The 19,600-nt window shown below is 42.2% G+C and overlaps 1 protein-coding gene across 8 annotated transcripts in view; it reads left to right on the top strand.

The window, feature by feature from the left end:
* The first annotated feature begins 366 nt into the window (after positions 1 to 366).
* The window catches only part of LOC121283091 (cytosolic 5'-nucleotidase 1A), a 55,901-nt gene continuing 36,667 nt past the window's right edge, over positions 367 to 19,600 (top strand). The window contains exons 1-3 of one of the 8 annotated variants that reach the window (XM_041197180.1): positions 431 to 467; positions 7,167 to 7,213; positions 16,067 to 16,130. In XM_041197180.1, coding sequence (XP_041053114.1) covers positions 7,191 to 7,213; positions 16,067 to 16,130 — 87 coding nt within the window. In that variant the 5' untranslated portion in view covers positions 431 to 467; positions 7,167 to 7,190. Of the gene's footprint in view, positions 682 to 7,166; positions 7,214 to 16,066; positions 16,131 to 19,600 lie in introns of those variants that run through there. The other 7 variants (XM_041197184.1, XM_041197179.1, XM_041197181.1 and 4 more) reach the window with 7 other exon arrangements.

The following is a 19,600-nucleotide window of genomic DNA, read 5'->3' as shown; positions in this document are numbered from 1 at the left end:
GTGTCCCCCATACCCTCCCCTCCCCCTTCTTCCTCCTTACCCCCTCGCCCCACTTCCCCCTCCCACCTCCCACCCCACTTCCCTCCCTCCCACCCCCCCACTTCCCTCCCCACTCCCCAACTCCTCCCTCCCCTTCCCTCCCCCTTCTTCCCCCTCCCCTCCCTTCTGCGTCCCCCTTACCCTCCACTCCCCCTTCTCCTCCCTCCCCTCCCCCTCCCCCCCACTCCCCCGCTCCCCTCCCCCCCTCCCTTCCTTACATCCTCCCCCCACCCCCCCTCCCCCACCTTTCTTCCCTTCTACCCCCTCCTCCAGAATCTGCCATTGGACGGCGCGGTGCCTCTCGGAGGTTGTAGTTTCTTTTAGTCGGGCCGATTTGTGATTGGTGAAAGTCGCTGACTCACGCCGTGTTACGGGAGGTGCGCCTGCGCGGTGCTGGACGCGTTGGAGCAGCAGGAAGAGGGCGCAGAGTGAGTTTGGGTGTTGATGATGGTAGCTTTGTTCAGTTAGGATGGGTTCTGTTCATGAAGGGCATTCTGAGAGTAACAGCAACATCTCAGGGCTTCACTTTGGCAACTTTCTTTCTTTAAAAAGAAACTTCCTTTTTCCTGTCGTCCTCCGGACTTTTTTTTTCTGTGGTTAAAGTCGCTTCTACATGCGAACATTTGAACTAATGCCTCAGAGGTAATACACCCAGTGGTGTAAATATATTCAATTATGTTTTCCGTTTATCATTTGCGAGGTGTACTAAAAGCAGGATTATCGTTTGCTATGCACTGGTAGACTTGGTTCTTGGGAACGAGGTGGGCTAAGTAGATTAAGTGACAGTAGGGGAACATTTAGGAGACAGTGATCATAGGACTAAGAAAAGTACAGCACAGGAACAGGCCCTTCGGCCCTCCAAGCCTGCGCCGATCATATTGCCCATCAACTAAAACATTTTGCACTTCCAGGGTCAGTATCCCTCTATTCCCATCCTATTCATGTATTTGTCAAGCTGCCTCTTAAACATCACTATCATACCTGTTTCCACCACCTCCTCTGGCAGCGAATTCCAGACACTCACTATCGTCTATGTAAAAAACTTGCCCTGCACATCTCTTTATAGTTTTCTCCTCTCACCTTAAATCTATGTCCCCTAGTGATTGACTCTCCCATCCTGGGACAAAGCTTCTGACTATCTGTCCATGCCACTCATAATTTTGTAAACTTCTATCAAGTCGCCCCTCAATCTCCATCGCTCTAGTGAGAACAATCTGAGTTTTTCCAGCCTCTCCTTATAGCTAATAACCTCCAGACCAGGCAGCATCCTGGTAAACCTCCTCTGCACCCTCTCCAATGCCTCCATATCCTACTAGTAATGTGGTGACCAGAATTGCATGCAATATTCCAAGTGTGGCCTAACCAAGGTTCTATACAGCTGCAGCATGACTTCCCAGCTTTTATACTCAATACCCCTGCCAATGAAGGCAGGCATGCCATATGCCTTCCTGACTACCTTCTCCACCTGCATTGCTAGTTTCAGTGACGTGTGGACCTGTACACACAGATCCCTCTGCCCTTCAGTGCACATAAGGGTTCTGCCATTTACTGTATAATTCTTGACTGTATTAGACCTTCCAAAATGCATTACCTCACATTTGTCTGGATTTAACTCTGCCATTTCTCCGCCCAAGTCTCCAACCGATCTATATCCTGTTGTATCCTTTGACAATCCTCTTCACTATCTGGAACTCCTCCAACCTTAGTGTGGTCTGCAAACTTACTAATTAGCCCAGTTACATTTTCCTCCAAATCATTTATGTATACCACAAACAGCAAAGGTCCCAGCACTGATCCCTGCGGAACTCCACTAGTCACAGTTCTCCATTCAGAAAAGCACCCGTCCACTGCTACCCTCTCTTCTATGACCAAGCCAATTCTGTATCCATCCTGCCAGCTCACCTCTGATCTCGTGCAACTTTACCTTCTGTACCAGTCTGCCATGAGGGACCTTGTCAAAGGCCTTACTGAAATCCATGTATGTAACATCCACTGCCCTTCCATCGTCGATCATCTTTGTCACTTCCTCAAAAAACTCGATCAAGTTAGTGAGACACGACCTCCCCTTCACAAAACCATGCTGCCTCTCACTAATACGCCCATTTGCTTCCAAATGGTCGTAAATGCTGTCACGAAGAATCTTCTCCAATAATTTCCCTACCACTGACGTAAGGCTAACCGGCCTGTAATTTCCTGGATTATCCCTGCTACCCTTAAACAATGGAACAACATTGGCCATTCTCCAGTCCTCTGGGACCTCACCCGTAGCCAGTGAGGATACAAAAATTTGTCAAGGCCCCAGCAATCTCCTCCCTTACCTCCCTCAGTACTTTGGGGTAGATCCCATCTGGCCCTGGGGACTTATCCACCTTAATATTCTTCAAGACGCCTAACACCTCTTTTTTGATCTCAACATGATCCAGGCTATCTACACACTCTTTCCTAGACAAATCGACTGCTAAGTCCTTCTCTTTGGTGAATACTGATGAGAAGTATTCATTTAGTATCTCTCCCATTTCTTCTGGCTCCACACACAGATTCCCACCTCTGTCCCTGAGTGGGCCTACCCTTTCCCTGGCTACCCTCTTGCTTTTTACATATGTATAAAAGGCCTTGGGATTTTTCTTAATCCTGGTTGCCAGTGACTTTTCATGACCCCTTTTAGCCCTCCTTGCTTAAGTTTCTTCCTACTTTCTTTGTATTCTCCACGGGCTTCATCTGTTCCCAGCCTTCTAGCCCTTACGAATGCTTCCCTTTTCTTTTTGACTAATCTCTCAATATCCTTTGTTATCCAAGGTTCATGAAACTTGCCATGCTTATCCTTCATCCTAGCAGGAACATGCCGGTCTTGAATTCTTATCAACTGACGTTTGAAAGCCCCCCACATGTCTGTTGTTGATTTGCCCTCAAACATCCGCCTCCAGTCTAGATTCCTCAGTTCCTGCTTAATATTGTTATAATTAGCGTTCCCCCAATTAAGCACCTTAACCCGAGGACTCCTGTTATCCTTATCCACCAGTACCTTGAAACTTACTGAATTATGGTCACTTTTCCCGAAATGCTCTCCTACTGAAACTTCGACCACCTGGCCGGGTTCATTCCCTAATACCAGGTCCAGTATTGCCCCTTCCCTAGTAGGACTATCTACATATTGTCTCAGGAAGCCCTCCTGGATGCACCTTACAAATTCTGCACCATCCAAACCCCTAGCACTAAGTGATTCCCAGTCAATATAGGGAAAGTTAAAATCACCACCACCACAACCCTATTGCTTTTACATCTTTCCAAAATCTGCCTACATAACTGTTCCTCAATCTCCCACTGGCAATTGGGAGGCCTATAGTAAACCCCCAACATTGTGACTGCACCCTTCCTATTGCGGAGCTCTGCCCATATTGCCTCGCTGCATGAGCCCAACGAGGTGTCCTGTCATACAGCTTTGATATTCCCCTTAAGCAGCAGTGCAACTCCCCCACCTCTTCTACATCCCTCTCTCTCATGCCTGAAACATCTAAATCCTGGAACGTTTATCTGCCAATCCTGTCCATCCTTCAACCAAGTCTCTGTAATAGCAATAACATCATAGTCCCAAGTACTAATCCAAGCTCTAAGCTCATCTGCCTTGCCTGTTATACCTCTCGCATTGAAACAAATGCATTTCAGATCCCCAGTCCCACTGTGTTCAGTAATTTCGCCCTGCCTGCCCTTCCTCTTAGTCCTACTGGCCATATTCACTGGTTCCCAGTCCTTTATTTCACCTGTTGACCTATTGCTCTGGTTCCCACCCCCCTGCCATACTAGTTTAAACCCTCCCGAGTGACACTAGCAAACCTCGCAGCCAGGATATTGGTGCCCTTCCAATTTAGATGCAACCCGTCCTTCTTGTACAGGTCCCACCTGCCCTGGAAGAGATCCCAATGATCCAGATATCAGAAACCCTCCCTCCTAACCATCTATTCAGCCATGTGTTCAACTGCACTATCTTCCTATTTCTAGCCTCACTGGCACATGGCACAGGGAGTAATCCTGAGATTACAAACCTAGTTGTCCTTTTTTTTTAAACTTTCTGCCTAACTCCCTCAAATCCTGCTGCAGGACCTCGTCATTCTTCCTGCCAATGCCGTTAGTATCAATGTGTACCACGACCTCTGGCTGTTCTCCCTCTCCCTTCAGAATGTCCCGTAACCGATCAGAGACATCCTGGACCCTGGCACCAGGGAGGCAACATACCATCCTGGTGTCTCTTTCACGACCACAGAAGCGCCTATCTGAGCCCCTAACTATAGAGTCCCCTATGACAATTGCTCTTCTGTGCTTTGACCCCTCCCCGAACAACTGAGACAGCTATGGTGCCACTACTCTGACTACTGCTGTTGATTACCCCTGATAGGCCATCCCCCCCAACAGTATCCAAAACTGTATCCTTGTTAGAGAGGGGGACAGCCACAGGGGATTTCTGCACTGACTGCCTGCCCCTTCTTGCGGTCATCCATCTATCTGTCTGTACTTTGGGTGTGACCACGTCTGTAAAACTCCTATCAATGACGCTTTCCACCACCTGAATGCTCCTAAGTGCATCCAACTGCTGCTCCAACCAATCCATGCGGTCTGTGAGGAGCTGCAATTGGGTACACTTCCTGCAGATGTAGTTGTCCGGGACACTTGAAGTGTCACAGATTTTCCACATCCCACAGGTGAAGCACTTCACACCAGCAACTGCCATTTCTAGAACTATTTAATAAATTAAATTAAATCTAATAACTGCTTATTGACTCCTTATTAACTATATGTTCCCTAGGGCTAGATTTCTACTATAAATGCTAAATTCTAAGAACTAATCCCCTGATTCTGGTCTAGATACCCTCTGCTTATTAATTAATTAATGATCCAGATATCGGAAACCCTGGAATTGGATTGTAAGGTTTAGGATTACGGTGGAAAAGGATATTCTGTTGAGCTTTTGACTGCACTCTGTAGATGGGGTGAGTCAGAAGGAGACATGCCTGATTGCAATTCTTGTTCTAATTTTTTTTTTACTTCAAACACTGGCATCAATTGTAACAACGCAGACTCAGGTCTTCATCAATGAGATGTACTACACAATGCAGCTCAAATTGTGACTGAGGCCATCCAAGTCAGACAATTATCCTTATACTGAACTTCTGTCAGAGAGATCCATTCCTGGTGGCATCACAACCATTCACACTGCGTTAGCTGAATCTGTTGAATGGATTGTTAACTTCAACACCTTAACTATAACTGCTTCCCCAGGCATATGAATAATAAAAATACTACACGACCCAGTGTGTGCGCTCAGGTTCATCACATTACATGAGTTTTGGATGAAGGGACCGACTGTATTGTAGGCAAATTTGTTGTTGATATGAAGTTAGGTAGAAAAGCAAATACTGAGGACGATGCAAAGACTCTGTAAAGTGATATAGATGGGTTTAGTGAGTAGGCAAAAATTTGGCAAGGAAAATGTGAGGTTGTCCATTTTTTCAAGAAGAATAAAAAAGCAGAATATTTAATGGAGAGAGACTAAAATGCTGCAGTAGAGGGATCAGTGTGTTCTTGTACATTGATCGCAAAAGATCAGCATGTAGGTATAGCAAGGAGTTAGGAAGGCAAATGGAATGTTCGCCTTTATTGCAAGGGAGATGGTGTATAAAAATAGGAAAGTCTTGCTACAACTGTACAGGATGTTGGTGAGACCATACCTGGCATTCTGTGTAATGTTTTGCTCTCCTTAAGGAACAATATAATTGCATTGGAAGCAGTTCAAAGAAAGTTCACTCAGCTGATTCCTGGATAAAATACATGTCTTATGAAGAAAGGTTGAACAGGTTGGGTGTATATACGTTGGAGGTTAGAAGAATGAGAGGTGATCTTATTTAAATATAAACAATTTTGAGGGGGCTTGACAAGGGTAGATGTTGAGAGGATGTTTCCTGTCATGGGGGAACCGAGAACAAGGGGGGCTTTAAAAATAAGGGATCCAAGAGGAATTTCTTTTGAGGATCATTAGTATGTGTAATTCTCTTCCCCAGTAAGTGCTAAGAGGCTGGGCCATTTGCATATATTCAAGGCTGAATTAGACAGATTTTTGACTGACAAGGGAGTTGAGGGTTATGGGGGACATGCAGGAAAGTGGTGTTAAGATCACAATCAGATCTGTCACTATCTTATTGAATGGCAGAGCATGCTCGATAGGCCGAATGGCCGCCTGCTGCTCATATTTCTTATGATCTCATGTTTCCAGGTTAGAAAATTGTTGTATTGATTTTTTTCATTCTCAGGATGTGGGTGTTGCTGGCAAAGCCAGCATTTGTAGTTGACTTTAGATGGTGATGGGCTGCCTTCTTGAACCACTGTGTTTTAGAATGTTGCAGATTGTCTCAGCTGCTGCGCTGGAATTTGTCACAGTTGTCAAGATTTGAGCAGAATTTTCAGAGCAGGTTGTTAGATGGAATGGCCTGAAACCAACTCAGTGAGATGGAAGCTATTGATAAAAATATTTCTTTTTTTTTAGCTTCATAGTTACAGAGCCTCAAGCAGTCAGCTAAAAACTCAAAGAAAAGCTGCATAATTTTAATAACATCGAGTTAACCCAGCATGGCAAATGTATGCGCTCTACTTAGTGCCCTCTTCACTTGTTTCCAGATTTTTTTAAACCAATTTCAAACTCTTAAACTGTCATGTGATCTTTAAACTCATGTTCTCTGGATTTTAAATCCAAACCTCTGGATTACTAATTTTGAATTAGCTTCAGTTGTGTTACTAAAAGCTTTTTTCCTCGCATTCAGTTCAATAACTGAACTCCATTTGTGCTGAACTTTCATGGTAAAACTCCATATTAGGCATGTCCCCTATGAATCATGGGCAATTTACAGGTCATTATTCCTATGCCATGGATTTTACCATGGAATACAGGAAAGGGTCTTGCAGGGAAATGAGGAGAAATCATTGGAAATGTGTTGAGACAGATGGCAATTAAGCCAGATGTGGGCAGTTTCAAGGTAGAGGAGAACCATTGGGGAGGGAGTTAAAAAAAGGGATTTCAAAAGGGAGTAATCTCAGGAAACAACAATTTATGCTGCTTGAGAAGTGTGCTTATTAATTGCCAGGTGAACTCTGGTGGAGGGATTGCCATGGAAAATGCACCAGGGAAAAGGTAACTGTCAAGCTTTTGTTTAAATTCACACTAGGCAAGTCAACTCAGATTGGTCAACAGTTTGCCGTGGGGAATGAACCAGGGAATTGCTGTCCCCAAAGCTTTTGTTTAGTTGAAAAAGATGCAATGCGTGGACATTTTCTCATGTTGTAAAGGACAGGGCCCTGTGTGTGAATATATGTAGCTTAAATGAGCCACAAGATGAACCCAACAGATGAACTTAAATTGGTTTTTGGTGTAATTCTTAGCACAGTCGGGATTATTTAGTAAGCGTTGTCCAATCACGAAAACACATCTATTGTTGGACACTATGTTCTGAGTTTTGCAAGCACAGGCTTGTTGAGTCTGGTCAGTACTTTGCCTCTTGTGACAGCTGAAGGGACATGCTGTTTTAAACAATCCACCAGTTGTTGGGATGTATGATTGCACACCTGGCATCATACCGGCATTGATGTTCATAGACCACATTACTCATTTGTGTGGTAGGCAGAACAACTTTTTGGTTTGACGGCAACATCCGGTTAGTAGAGAATACCCGTTGTGTTGCTACTGCATAATAACGGCTGTAATCTGAAGTTGACTGGGCATTTTTAAGGACCAAAAGTGGCAACCAATCAACACCCTCAGGCAAATTATTCTTCCCTTTGAGATTCGGTGTTCTTTCGAATCTTTTCTGGTGAGTGCAAAACCAGAAGCTTCGACAGCATGTCTCTTCTTTTCAGCAATAATCACTTAAAGGAAGTATCTGTTATAACACTATTTGGTATTAATATTCTTGTTTCCCCCTAATTAAAAAATGGTGCCCTGATATGAATTGCATGATAGTTTGACTTGTTTGTGATGCTGTTCTATTTCCATTGCCATCTTGAGTCTAAATCAACTCAACAGTAAACCATATTTCTGTAGTTTCCATTTTGCTGAATCCGTCCTCCAGTCATGATATATATAGACAGTAGGAATAGGATAAAGGAAAAAGCTATGATTTAGTATTGGAACCCAGACGACAAACTGAATTTCTTTCTTGTGGTTTATCATGTTCTGTACCCTATCATTCCCAGCCATTTGACACACTATATTTATTTTAATTTAGCCTTAGAATCTGGCTCAATGAATGATTGAAAATTTTTTTGTGAGTAGAAGGATTCAGAAATTGTATATTTTTATCCGAATCCCACAGAAAATTTCCTGGTGGATTAACTTTGTGTTTATTAGAACTTAAAATAAAGTAAAAATAAACTTCAAAATTTGATTCATCCGAGCCAGAGTTTAGTCTGAGACTGCCAAAGGGGCCATGAGGCTATTCCACGACAGCACTTTTCACTTTCACTATATTTTTAAAGTGTTTTTTTTACTTCTGATTATTTTGAAGGAAATTATTTTCATATGTTAACTTTCTTCCTCAGTTTTCTTCTCTTCTAAAGGTGTGGACTTCTGCTTTGGGATATTGACATCAGCTATCCTTTGAATCTCACCCAACTGCTGGTTCTTTATATGTGAGACTAGCTTGTCAGCAATTCAACAACACTGAAGTCAATTGTAATGGCCCAAAAACCTCACAGCTGAGATAATTTGAGTCAACGCAGACTGGCAATTGGACATGGGACTTTTCTGGTCTGTGGGCTACTTTTGTATCTTTTCTCATGGTGTGGGGGAAGGCAGGGTTGGGGAGCACAGTAGCAAAGGAGAGAGAGAATTTTTATTTGAAAGGAAATCTCTGAATATGTACTATTCAAGGAGACTATGAACCAGCCACTTATAACTTTGATCTCTTGCTAATTTAAAGTTTCTTCTCTAAAGTTGCTATCAAGCATTTATTTTAAGTTCACATGCCTGGAAACAGTTAGTGATTTTGTTGGGTTGAATTGAAATACTTTTATTTAAAGCTAGGCAAGCAGTGAACCTGTGTGTTTATGTGGTTTCAGTCTTGTAATTTAGTATAGTGAAGAGTCTTGTTCTCAATGTTGATTGTTCCAGTTCCTTTGGACCAAATAGTATATATAAACCTCACTTGTATTAATCGGGTGATCCTGTAGCTTCTGTACATTACATTGATTTGGTCGCAGATTGAAAAGGTGCACTGTGGAACTAACTCTCCAACTTTCTACCCTCTTTGAAACTCTGTAAGTAGCTCAGGATAGATTTAACATTTTTATTTTGTTGTCCGTCAGTTCCTTGAGGAGGGTAAGATTTGATTCTGGAGTGTATCAATGCCTAATGCCATTTGTGAACAGCAAATTATTAATTAAGTACTCGATTCAAGCAAAATGTTTTGGTCCCCTTGTGATACATCAGTGTTTTGCATTGGTTGAGAACTGATTTTGATTCAAACAACTGAATTTCACTTTGAGTTCGAATTAGTGAGTGCAGTGTTGGGGGTGGAATCCTTTCGGTTTTGAGCTAAGGAGCGTATTATCAGAGCTAGGCATTGTCTAGAATTTAGCAAAGTAAATGTTTTACTAGGCTCTCAGTACCCCTAGGATTTGAAATAGTGAGTGTATTGATATGTCTGGGACCCAACGGAGCTTGAATTGGTGAGTGGATTGTTGGCTCCAGAATCCAATAAAGTTTGAACTGCGTTGTTGCAGTTCAAAACTGTCTGGGATTTGAATTAATGAGTGCATTTTTGGTCTGGAACCCTTGATGCTTAAGGTATTATTGAGTATATTGGAAACTGGCATACTCTTGGACCTGAATTGTTGAGTGTATTGCTGAAGTCCAATATTCAGTGGAATTTGAACTGAGGATTGTATTGTTGGGTGTGAGATTTGAACTGATCGAGTGCATGTTGTCTCGTGGACCTCTTGAGCTTGAAGTACTATTATCTATTGTTGGAATCTGTAACCACCTGGATTTCATCTAGTGAGTATGTTGTTGGGGTCCGGCCATGGAACTCGATCAAATGAGTGTATTCTATTTGTTTTGGGACCCTTGCAACCTGCACACCTCACCAAGGAGGGCAAGAACAGCAATGGTTCTTCCCTTCTAAATCACACATCATTCTAATTTTGACCTTTTCTTCAGCATCACTGGAAAACCCATCTAGAATTCCCTACCTAACACTATTTTGGGAATACCACATCTTGCTAAAGTTAAATGGAAATATGGTTGAAGTGAAGATATGATGAAATGCTGCAATAATTAAACCTGATCCAGATAGTTTCTAATGTATCAGAATATTAAAAAAAACCTCACTCACCAAAAAGAAACCCAGATCCTTTTATTAGCAAGTAATAAACACTTTTTTAATCAATTGTATCTGCAATGCTTATAAAGTGTGAACTATTGCTTTACATACCCAGATGGTTTTTCAAATTTTGAACACTTATTAGTTACTAGAATCATAAGGGTTACAGCATAGGAGGAGGCCATTCGGCTCATCATTCCACACTAACTCTGTGCAAGAGCAATGCAACCAGTCTCACCTCATAATATCCACAGAACTGAAGTTCCTTGCATTTTTATTTATTCAAGGGATGCGGGCTTCACTGGCTAGGCCAGCATTTATTGCCCATTCCTAATTGCCTTCATCCCTGGAACCATTCTTGTAAATCTTTTCTGCACTCACTCTGAAGCCTTCACATTCTTCCTAAAGTGCAGTGCCCAGAAGTGGACACAATGCACCAATTACAAATAGGTTCTAAGTGACCACAATGTGTCTGTTTTCACAGTAGTAACATTGCATTGTAACATTTCAGGAGCCAGAGTTTTCTGGCCAATTGCTCTGAACTTGATGGGGGATTGTTTACCAAGATTAGCACTTTAAAACCAAATCCAGGCAGCATGCCACAACCTGACCTCCTGTCAAGATAGACAAATGATGAGAAAACAGCAGTCATGGCATCCATTTTAAGCATCTCATTGTCTGGATCTAGCTACCATTCAAATTTCAGTGTTCTCCTGATCATTGAGTGAGGTTCTGAATGTAAAATGGATGCCTGTCAGCAGGGTTGGATGGATGGGTGAAGGGTATCAAGGAAGTCACCCACAGTGGGTCTCAATAGCAGTGCTAGAAAAACTTGGGATCTGCCCACCCTTGACTTTTTTTAAAATTAATAGTCCAGAGTAAAAGGACATGGGTCTTAGCGCAGAACATCACCAAGAATGAAAAATTGGAGAAGTTGGGGTACATCAAGAAGCATTGAAGAGATGGCGCAAAACTTGAATTTTAAAACTCTGAAAAATGCTGAAATAAAGGAACGCTAAGGAGAGATTTTTTTTTCTGTTTAAGGACCTGGAAAACAATGAATTAGGATGATAAATTATGCTGTGTCTTGGGGCAGGATTTTCAGGACCCTGTTATCAAATGGAGATCAGAAACCTCTACTGTGTGCAAAACAGTCACTCGTTTGTAATTTTTTTCCCTAAATTGGCCAATTAGTAGACAGGATGGGTTCGCCATCATATTAAGGATGGTGGATGGCCCCTCAATACTGGTAGCCCTCTAGCTTGAAAGCAGCAGCAGAATGCCATGGCAGGTAAGTGAAAGAGAGAGTGTACCAAAACGGAGGCACCCTTTCTCCAACTTCTTCACATCTGAAGTAAAAAATAGATTCAGCAGCTGGCCCACCATTGTGGAGGCGAGGGGAGGGGTGCTCCACAGGGCAGCCTGCAGCTGCTGCTTAACCTCCAGGTAGACAAACTGTGCTATGCTGCCTGCAGGGACCAACTGGAAAATACCCTAAATTGTATTAATGTACATTAACAATATGAATTGGCCACCCACTACTTGCAGGCAGGTAGCCCTTCCAACTCCCTCCACCCGCCCCCAAGAAAGTGGCCCAGGGGTGGGTTGGAGTCAGGGAAGCAGCAGGCCAGGTCAGTGGTGCAGAATTCTGTGATTACCCGCCTTCATCTCTGTTTTTGGCTACAAGTTCAACCCCATTGGGCCAGATTTTGTTCTCAGAATCACTGAGAGGCTAATCAAGTTCACCATTATTTATGCAGAAATGGTCCAGGAACTTCAGGCAAAAGGCAAAAAGTGTGACTAAATGTGGATATCCAAAAGTTGGTGTCCAAGTTGTGCAGCTCTTCCATTAGCTTTGTGAGAACAGCGTCTCGTTACTGCCTCACCATTGAAATGTATTGAATAGTGTGAAGTTGTACATTTGCACAGTAGACATAACCTAATCTTACCATGGAAGGTTGTCCATTCCCTTCTAAGTACCCTTTTAATGACTTTACAAGTATTAATTACTGCTAGTCAAGTATCAAACCTCATTCCTTCATTTTTGACAGTTGTAAAATGTAAACCTTAATTTTTTTGTTTTTCCTTTATTTCACAGAATCACAGAGTGCAGAAGAGGCCCTTTGGCCCTTCGAGTCTGCACCGACACATGAGAAACACCTGACCTACCTACCTATTCCCATTTACCAGCACTTGGCCCATAGCCTTGAATGTTATGACGTGCCAAGTGCTCATCCAGGTACTTTTTAAAGGATGTGAGGCAACCTGCCTCCACCACCCTCCCAGGCAGCGCATTCCAGACCGTCACCACCCTCTGGGTAAAAAAGATTTTCCTCTCATCCCCCCCAAACCTCCTGCCCCTCACCTTGAACTTGTGTCCCCTCGTGACTGACCCTTCAACTAAGGGGAACAGCTGCTCCCTATCCACCCTGTCCATGCCCCTCATAATCTTGTACACCTCGATCAGGTCGCCTCTCAGTTTTCACTGCTCCAATGAAAACAACCCAAGTCTATTCAACCTCGCTTCATAACTTAAATGTTTCATCCCAGACAACATCCTTGTGAATCTCCTCTGTACCCCCTCCAGTGCAATCACATCCTTCCTATAATGTGGCCACCAGAACTGCACACAGTACTCAAGCTGTGATCTCACCAAGGTTCTAGGCTACTCCAACATGATCTCCCTACTTTTGTAATCTATGCCTCGATTGATAAAGGCAAGTGTCCCATATGCCTTTTTCACCACCCCCCCATTAACATGACCCTCTGCCTTCAGAGATCTATGGACACACATGCCAAGGCCCCTTTGTTCCTCAGAACTTCCTAGTGTCATGCTGTTCATTGAAAACTTCCTTGTCAAATTACTCCTTCCAAAATGTATCACCTCATACTTTTCAGGGTTAAGTTCCATCTGCCACTTATCTGCCCATTTGACCATCCCATCTATATCTTCCTGTATCCAAGATACTCAACCTCACTGTTAACCGCCCGGCCAATCTTTGTGTCATCCACAAATTTACTAATCCTACTCCTCACATTGTCATCTATGTTGTTTATATAAATGACGAATAGTAGGGAACCAGCACCCATTTCTCTTTCTCTTAATCTAATCTTTCTTTCACTCTCTGTATTTCTCTTTCTAGATCTAATTTAGCATTGAATTAACCCACTCAAATTTACACTTTTTCAGAACTTGTGGTGCTAATTTCAAAACTCTCAATCTGATTAGTTAAGGACTTGCCTTGTTCACTTAGATCCTCGGTTTCCCTTGTTATCAGTTCACAGTTTCAGCAACTTAATGCAAAAAAACTAAATGAGCAAGAGCAAGTCTAACTAATGGCAGGTGCTATTCAATGCATTGCTGCAGCATATTATCATAAGTATATATTAAGATCTCAAAATTAGTTGGGAACTAAATGTTTTTTTTTTAACTTGAGAAATCATCGACCACTTTACAGCTAAGAAAGTACAATGACAAAGCAGATAGTGTCATTGAACCTTTCAGGCCCTTCTAAAAGGGATACAGTAGCAGCAATAGATGCTGTCAGCCAGCTAAGCGTGCATGCAGCTGGATCTAGTTTAACTTTGTAGAACTATTGCAAACATATCCATAGATGTGAATGTAAAATCTATTTTGTGACACACACACACCCAATTCCTTGTGGCATCTATTCTTAGTAAATGTGCAATGGTTGCACTTTGAGAATACATGGTTGGAAAAGCAAATCTCAATTTGTTGTTCAATTCAAACGTCAGCATTGTTTGGATCCTAGGCTTTCCAGTAAGGGACTGCAACAAACGAGCAGAGTAACTAATATAATGCACAAAAGCATTCAACCCCTTGAGTTTGCTCCTCCATTCAATTAGATTATGGCTGATTTGCACCTCAACCCTATTTAGCTGCCTTTGCTCCATAGCCTTTGATAGCCTTACCTACCAAAAAGCAATCCACCATCTCAGCTTGAAAGCTAAAGTTGTCTCAGCATGCACACCCTTTTGTAGGGAGTGTTCCAGATTTCTACTACCCTTTGTGTAAAACAAAAAGTACTTTCTGATTCTGCACCTAAATGGTCTACCTCTGATTTAAAGATTATGTTCCTTGTTCTTGATTTCCCCGGCAGAGTAAAATAGTTTATATACATCATCAAATCCTTTTAATGTTGTAAACCTTTGATCAAATCATCCTTCAGCCTTCTGTACCATTTTCATTTCTACAGTATGCAGATTAAACAAGAACAACCTGTATATGTCCATGCCTTTAGCATGGAAAAAACATCCCAAAATGCTTCACAGAATTTTTGTCAAAGAAATAGGTGTTAGGAAGAGCCTTAGAGGAGGAGAAGGACGTAGATCATGGTGGAGCTTAGGTAGGGGAATTCCAAAGAAAGGCCCCTATTAAGCTGAAGATGTAGCCATCAATGGTGGAGCAAAGAGAGGAGGCGGAGTAGATGGGGTAGTGGAACAGAGAATTCAAGGGCGTTCTTGGACTGCAAGAGGTTGCAGAGCTTGGACGGAGGGAAAGCCATATGGGGATTTAAACAGAGGATGGTAGTTTTAAATTTGAGGCATTGTAGGAGTTTGTATCAGTATGGAAAAGTAAGGAAGGAACTGATGGGTGAACAAGACTTGGTGCAGGATAGAACAGGGGCAGCAGAGATTTGAATCACCTGAAGTTTCAAAAAGTGGAGAATGAGAGCATTGGAGTGAAAGTGTTACTGTAATAGATCTGTGCAATGTGCTTTAGACATGGGGGGCAGAATCTTCTGGCTGGCATGCGGGTGGCGGAGTCCGCATGCCAGCGCTTAAAATGTCACGCGAGTGTCCTGACGTCAGCGCACGGCATTGCGATATTTTGGTCGGCGGGCGCGTTATGCAGTGGGAAGCGCACCTGCCATTAATTAAAGGCCTTGTTAAGGCCATTAACTCTCCAATCGACCAGGATTTTGAGGTGCCCATGCGAACTTCGGTATTTTATATAGTACATTATGCCTGCATGGGGTTATATTAATTATAAGGTAAATAAAGTGAGCATTAGGTTTGATCTGAGCAATTAGAACTCTTTGTGATGTGAGACTTGGCAGGCTGGAGTCCTCAGTAATTTCCAGTTGCTTCAGCAATTATTTTTCTTTGCCAGTTTTTGCATCTGCTGAAGGTACTAACTCCATGCAGTTCCACAGTGCTACATCTTCACCTAACTGACTGTCCTTCATATGAACTTACAGTGCGTGATGGCAAGGTCTTTGACTGTGAATCAAAAAGCTTGGTTGACCTCGTAACTACTAGAGGGAATCACTGGAAGGCCAATAGGCCAACTGAAGAAGAGTCATATGGACTTGAAACGTTAACTCTGTCTTTCTCTCCACAGATGTTGTTAGACCTGCTGAGCTTTTCCAGCATTTTCTGTTTTATTATCAAGATTCTTGTTGAGTATTTGTTCTTCCTAACCTAGGCATGCTGAGGCCAATTGTAACAAGCCTGCTACTCTGGCTGAAATTAACTAGCAGTACATATCAATCAATACTGCAACTTTCCTGGCCTGTATGACTCACCCATTCACAAGTGTCCTGTTGAGTTCTATTCCAGCATAGTTTGTGTGGTGTGATGGCTGTGATACAGAAAATTAAATAATAGAACCTCACGTTCTAATGGTAGGGATCCTCTTGTTTCAGGCTTGACCGTGTACTGAAGATGGAGTGCAAGGTTGAAGTTATCGTGAACACTCAATTGAAACAGGTAAATATATACAAACTTTAGCCTCTGAACACAACAACAGACAGACCAGTGCTCATGTGCTGCATGTATCACATAGGATGAAGTCATGCTCACAGTTACACATGTATTTAAATAGTAGTGCAATGTTGATTTTTTTTTTACACATAATTCTCATAAGATTCTATTTGGGACTGTAGCTTTAAATTTAAAGTAAATGAAGGGAGCCATGACCTGCTCTCCTGTCTAGCTGACCTGTTTGTTAGAGATCAAATGAAGGCTTAAATTTCCTTACTGAGAAGATGGTGCAAGGTATTTACACTTGGAGACAATGGCAGCAGTCTCTGAGTTTACCATAGCTGGATTCTAAGTCTCTCAAAGTCTCAGAAAGATGTTCTGATATTGGGTTGTAAAGTGCCCTGTGAAGTGTCCATTTACTTTTAAGATGAAAGGAAATTGGTGTCAAGAATATCTAATCGACATTTCTACCTTAATGCAAGTTTAATGTGTTTCATGTTACCATGGGGAAGAGGGCAGAGGAAACCATTTTTGAGATCATGTTAAGGCTTTCCTACAAATAAATGACTTTCCTACAAATAAATGATTATCACAGATAGACAGCAATTCTGTGTGGTCAGCAGGGAGAAAAGGCTGCTTGACGGTGCGAGCTACCGCAGCCAGATGTGGGAGGAAAGTGGTCTCTATTTGGAGATACACATCCTGCAGCTGTCAAAGGATTCCAAGAGATTGGTTCTGGCATAGCCATGGTAAAGGAATGTCAGAACAGGCTTTACTGCTGGTGTTGGATTTAAGGAACTGAGGAAAGCACCTGGAGACAGTCACTTGAAGTTATTACTGGGCTAAATGGGGATAGGGGAGCCCATTGGAAATTGGGAGTAATTGTGGACTGTTTCCTAAAAGGAATGTAATTCAAGGGAGAGAGCAATTTGTGGCAAGTATAAAAGGGGAATATTCCTCTCCGTAGTTTAAAGTATAAGTTGTCTATAAAAAGAACGTAGTGTTTAATCAATAGTACTTTTAGTCATTTTTTTTTACATTAGGAGTTTTAAAATGTAAAAACTTGACGTGTCATTCCTTCAGCCATTAACTGGAAGTTCTTATTTCTTTGTAAATGCTATTGGTCTCTACTGAGATTGTAACATGATGCTTTTTAACCTAGATCTATACCTGTATGTCAATGCTAAAGAATGTGCAATGCACAAGTTAATGTGGCTGCGGTACTTAAACATGCTCCTTAGTATGTGATATTGGTTTATCGCTATACATTAGAGTAGGAAATATTCCAAAATATTCCTGATTCCAAAAATGAATATCCCTAAATTGCCTATTGTCTAAAATATCTATTCAGCTCTCCCTTGTATTTTTCCACATTCTCTGCATCCTTGAGCAATCTGTTCCAAGCATTCAGCACTCTCTATGTACAGTAGTTAATTCAAAATTGTCAGTGTATCACCCTCTTCTAAGCTTGAGCCCATGTCCCTATGTTTATGACAATCTCAACCACATTAGAATTAATTTTATTCTTTTGCTTAATGATTTTAAATTCATTACTTAAATGATACCTCCCCAACCCTTCTCACCTCCACAGTGAGCAGTTCTTCAGATGCCTTTGATCTACTCGTGTAGTGTCTGACTTTAGCTGTATCTCTCATACTTGGCAGCTTTGAAATATTATAATTTAAGTCTTGAGAGCCCAGTGTTTGTACATTGTTGCAAGATGTGCATTGTATTAAAATGCATAAGTTAGGAGACAGAGATCAGCCTAGAGTCCTGTAACTGCAACATCGCTAAAAATGGGAGCTGTGCTTTTCCCAGAAGAGATTCGTCATCCCAATGAAGCTAGCGCTGCAGACAATATCATTGGGTCCAGCTTTGCTGCTTACTCAAAGTTAGACCCTGTTTCTAAAAGCAGAGAGGACATTGAGGACAACAATAAAAAAACTAAATTAAATCTACCATTAGCAGAGCACTTTGGTAACCCTGCTACGGTCATCTTGAATGTACTCAGTGATAGCAAAAGACTTTGCCATAAAACATCAATTACCTGGGCTCCCTTTGAGAATACGTGTGCTGGAAAGTGTATGTTAATATAGATTTTAACCAAGGGCCAGAATGTGTAGCATTCTCCTGCATTAAAGCCACTGCATTTCAAAAATAATTTATAGTGTGAGATACTTTGAGACATTTAAGAAGGGTTGTAGAGATAAGCCAGGGAACTACAGACCAGTGAGTCTCACGTCAGTGGTAGGGAAACTATTGGAGAAAATTCTGAACGAGAGAATCTATCTCCATTTGGAGAGGCAAGGTTTGATCAGTGATAGTCAGCATGGCTTTGTCATAGGGAGTCCATGCCTAACAAATTTGATTGATTTTTTTGAGGAGATGAGCAGGTGTGCAGATGAGGGTGGTGCAGTTGATGTAGTTTATATGGTTTTCAGCAAAGCCTTTGACAAGGTCCCACATGGGAGACTTATAAAGAAGGCAAATGCACGTGGGATACAGGGTAATTTGATAAGGTGGATTCAAAATTGGCTTAATTGTAGGAGACAGGGTGTTCTCTACAATGGTTTAACACAAGCCTACCTTCACTGGCCAATATGCTTGTTGGGATTCTTACAGTTCCACCTACTATAAAATCGGTCTTATTGGAAACCTTGTAAATAGGGCCCGAGCCATTTGCTCACCATGTAAGCTTCATGCTGAAATAGGAAGCATCAAAGGCATCCTGCGGGATAATGGCTACCCTGATCGGATCATTCCATGCTGTATATCACACAAATTCATGAACGGCCCGAAGGCCGTCACTTTCAGCCCTGAAAAGTGCCCAGTCTACCTCAGATTACCCTGAAAGGGCAAGGTATCTCAGCTGTTTTATGCTGCTACTATGCAATAGCAACGTAAATGGTATTCACCACTAACAGGATGCTGCCATCAAGCCAAAAAGACGTTCTGCCTATCACCCAAATGAGTAATGTAGTATATGAATTTAAGTGCCAGCGTGATGGCCCAAAGAATAGCATGTCCCAAACCGCTGTTTGCAACTCAAAACAGTGTCCAAAATTAAATGTGATTCCATGATTTGACAGTATTCGCTAAATAATCCTCAGTGTGCTAAGAATTATACTGGCAACCAATTTAAGATTGTCAGTCGGGCTCACAGTGTGGCGCATTTCCATGTACTAGAAGCTACGTATATTAATACACAGGGCCCTGTTCTTTGCAGACAGAGCACGTATACACAATGCACCTGTTTCAGCTAAACAAAATAAGTGACAGCCAATCACTGACTCATTCCTCAGGGCAATCACTTGACCAATCGGGGTCAAATTTCGACCAATGTTTGGCAGTTAACTATCAGTCACCATCACTGGTGCATTCTCCTTGGCAACGCTTCTGCCAATCAGAGTCCACTTGCCAACAATCAACACTCTTCTCATACAGTATAAATTGTTGTTTTCTCCTTATATTGCTAT

The sequence above is a fragment of the Carcharodon carcharias genome, chromosome 10 (assembly GCF_017639515.1).
Source record: "Carcharodon carcharias isolate sCarCar2 chromosome 10, sCarCar2.pri, whole genome shotgun sequence".
NCBI classification, from domain to species: domain Eukaryota; kingdom Metazoa; phylum Chordata; class Chondrichthyes; order Lamniformes; family Lamnidae; genus Carcharodon; species Carcharodon carcharias.
The sequence above is the reverse complement of the archived record's forward strand: the minus strand, read 5'-3'. Positions and strand labels throughout refer to the sequence as shown.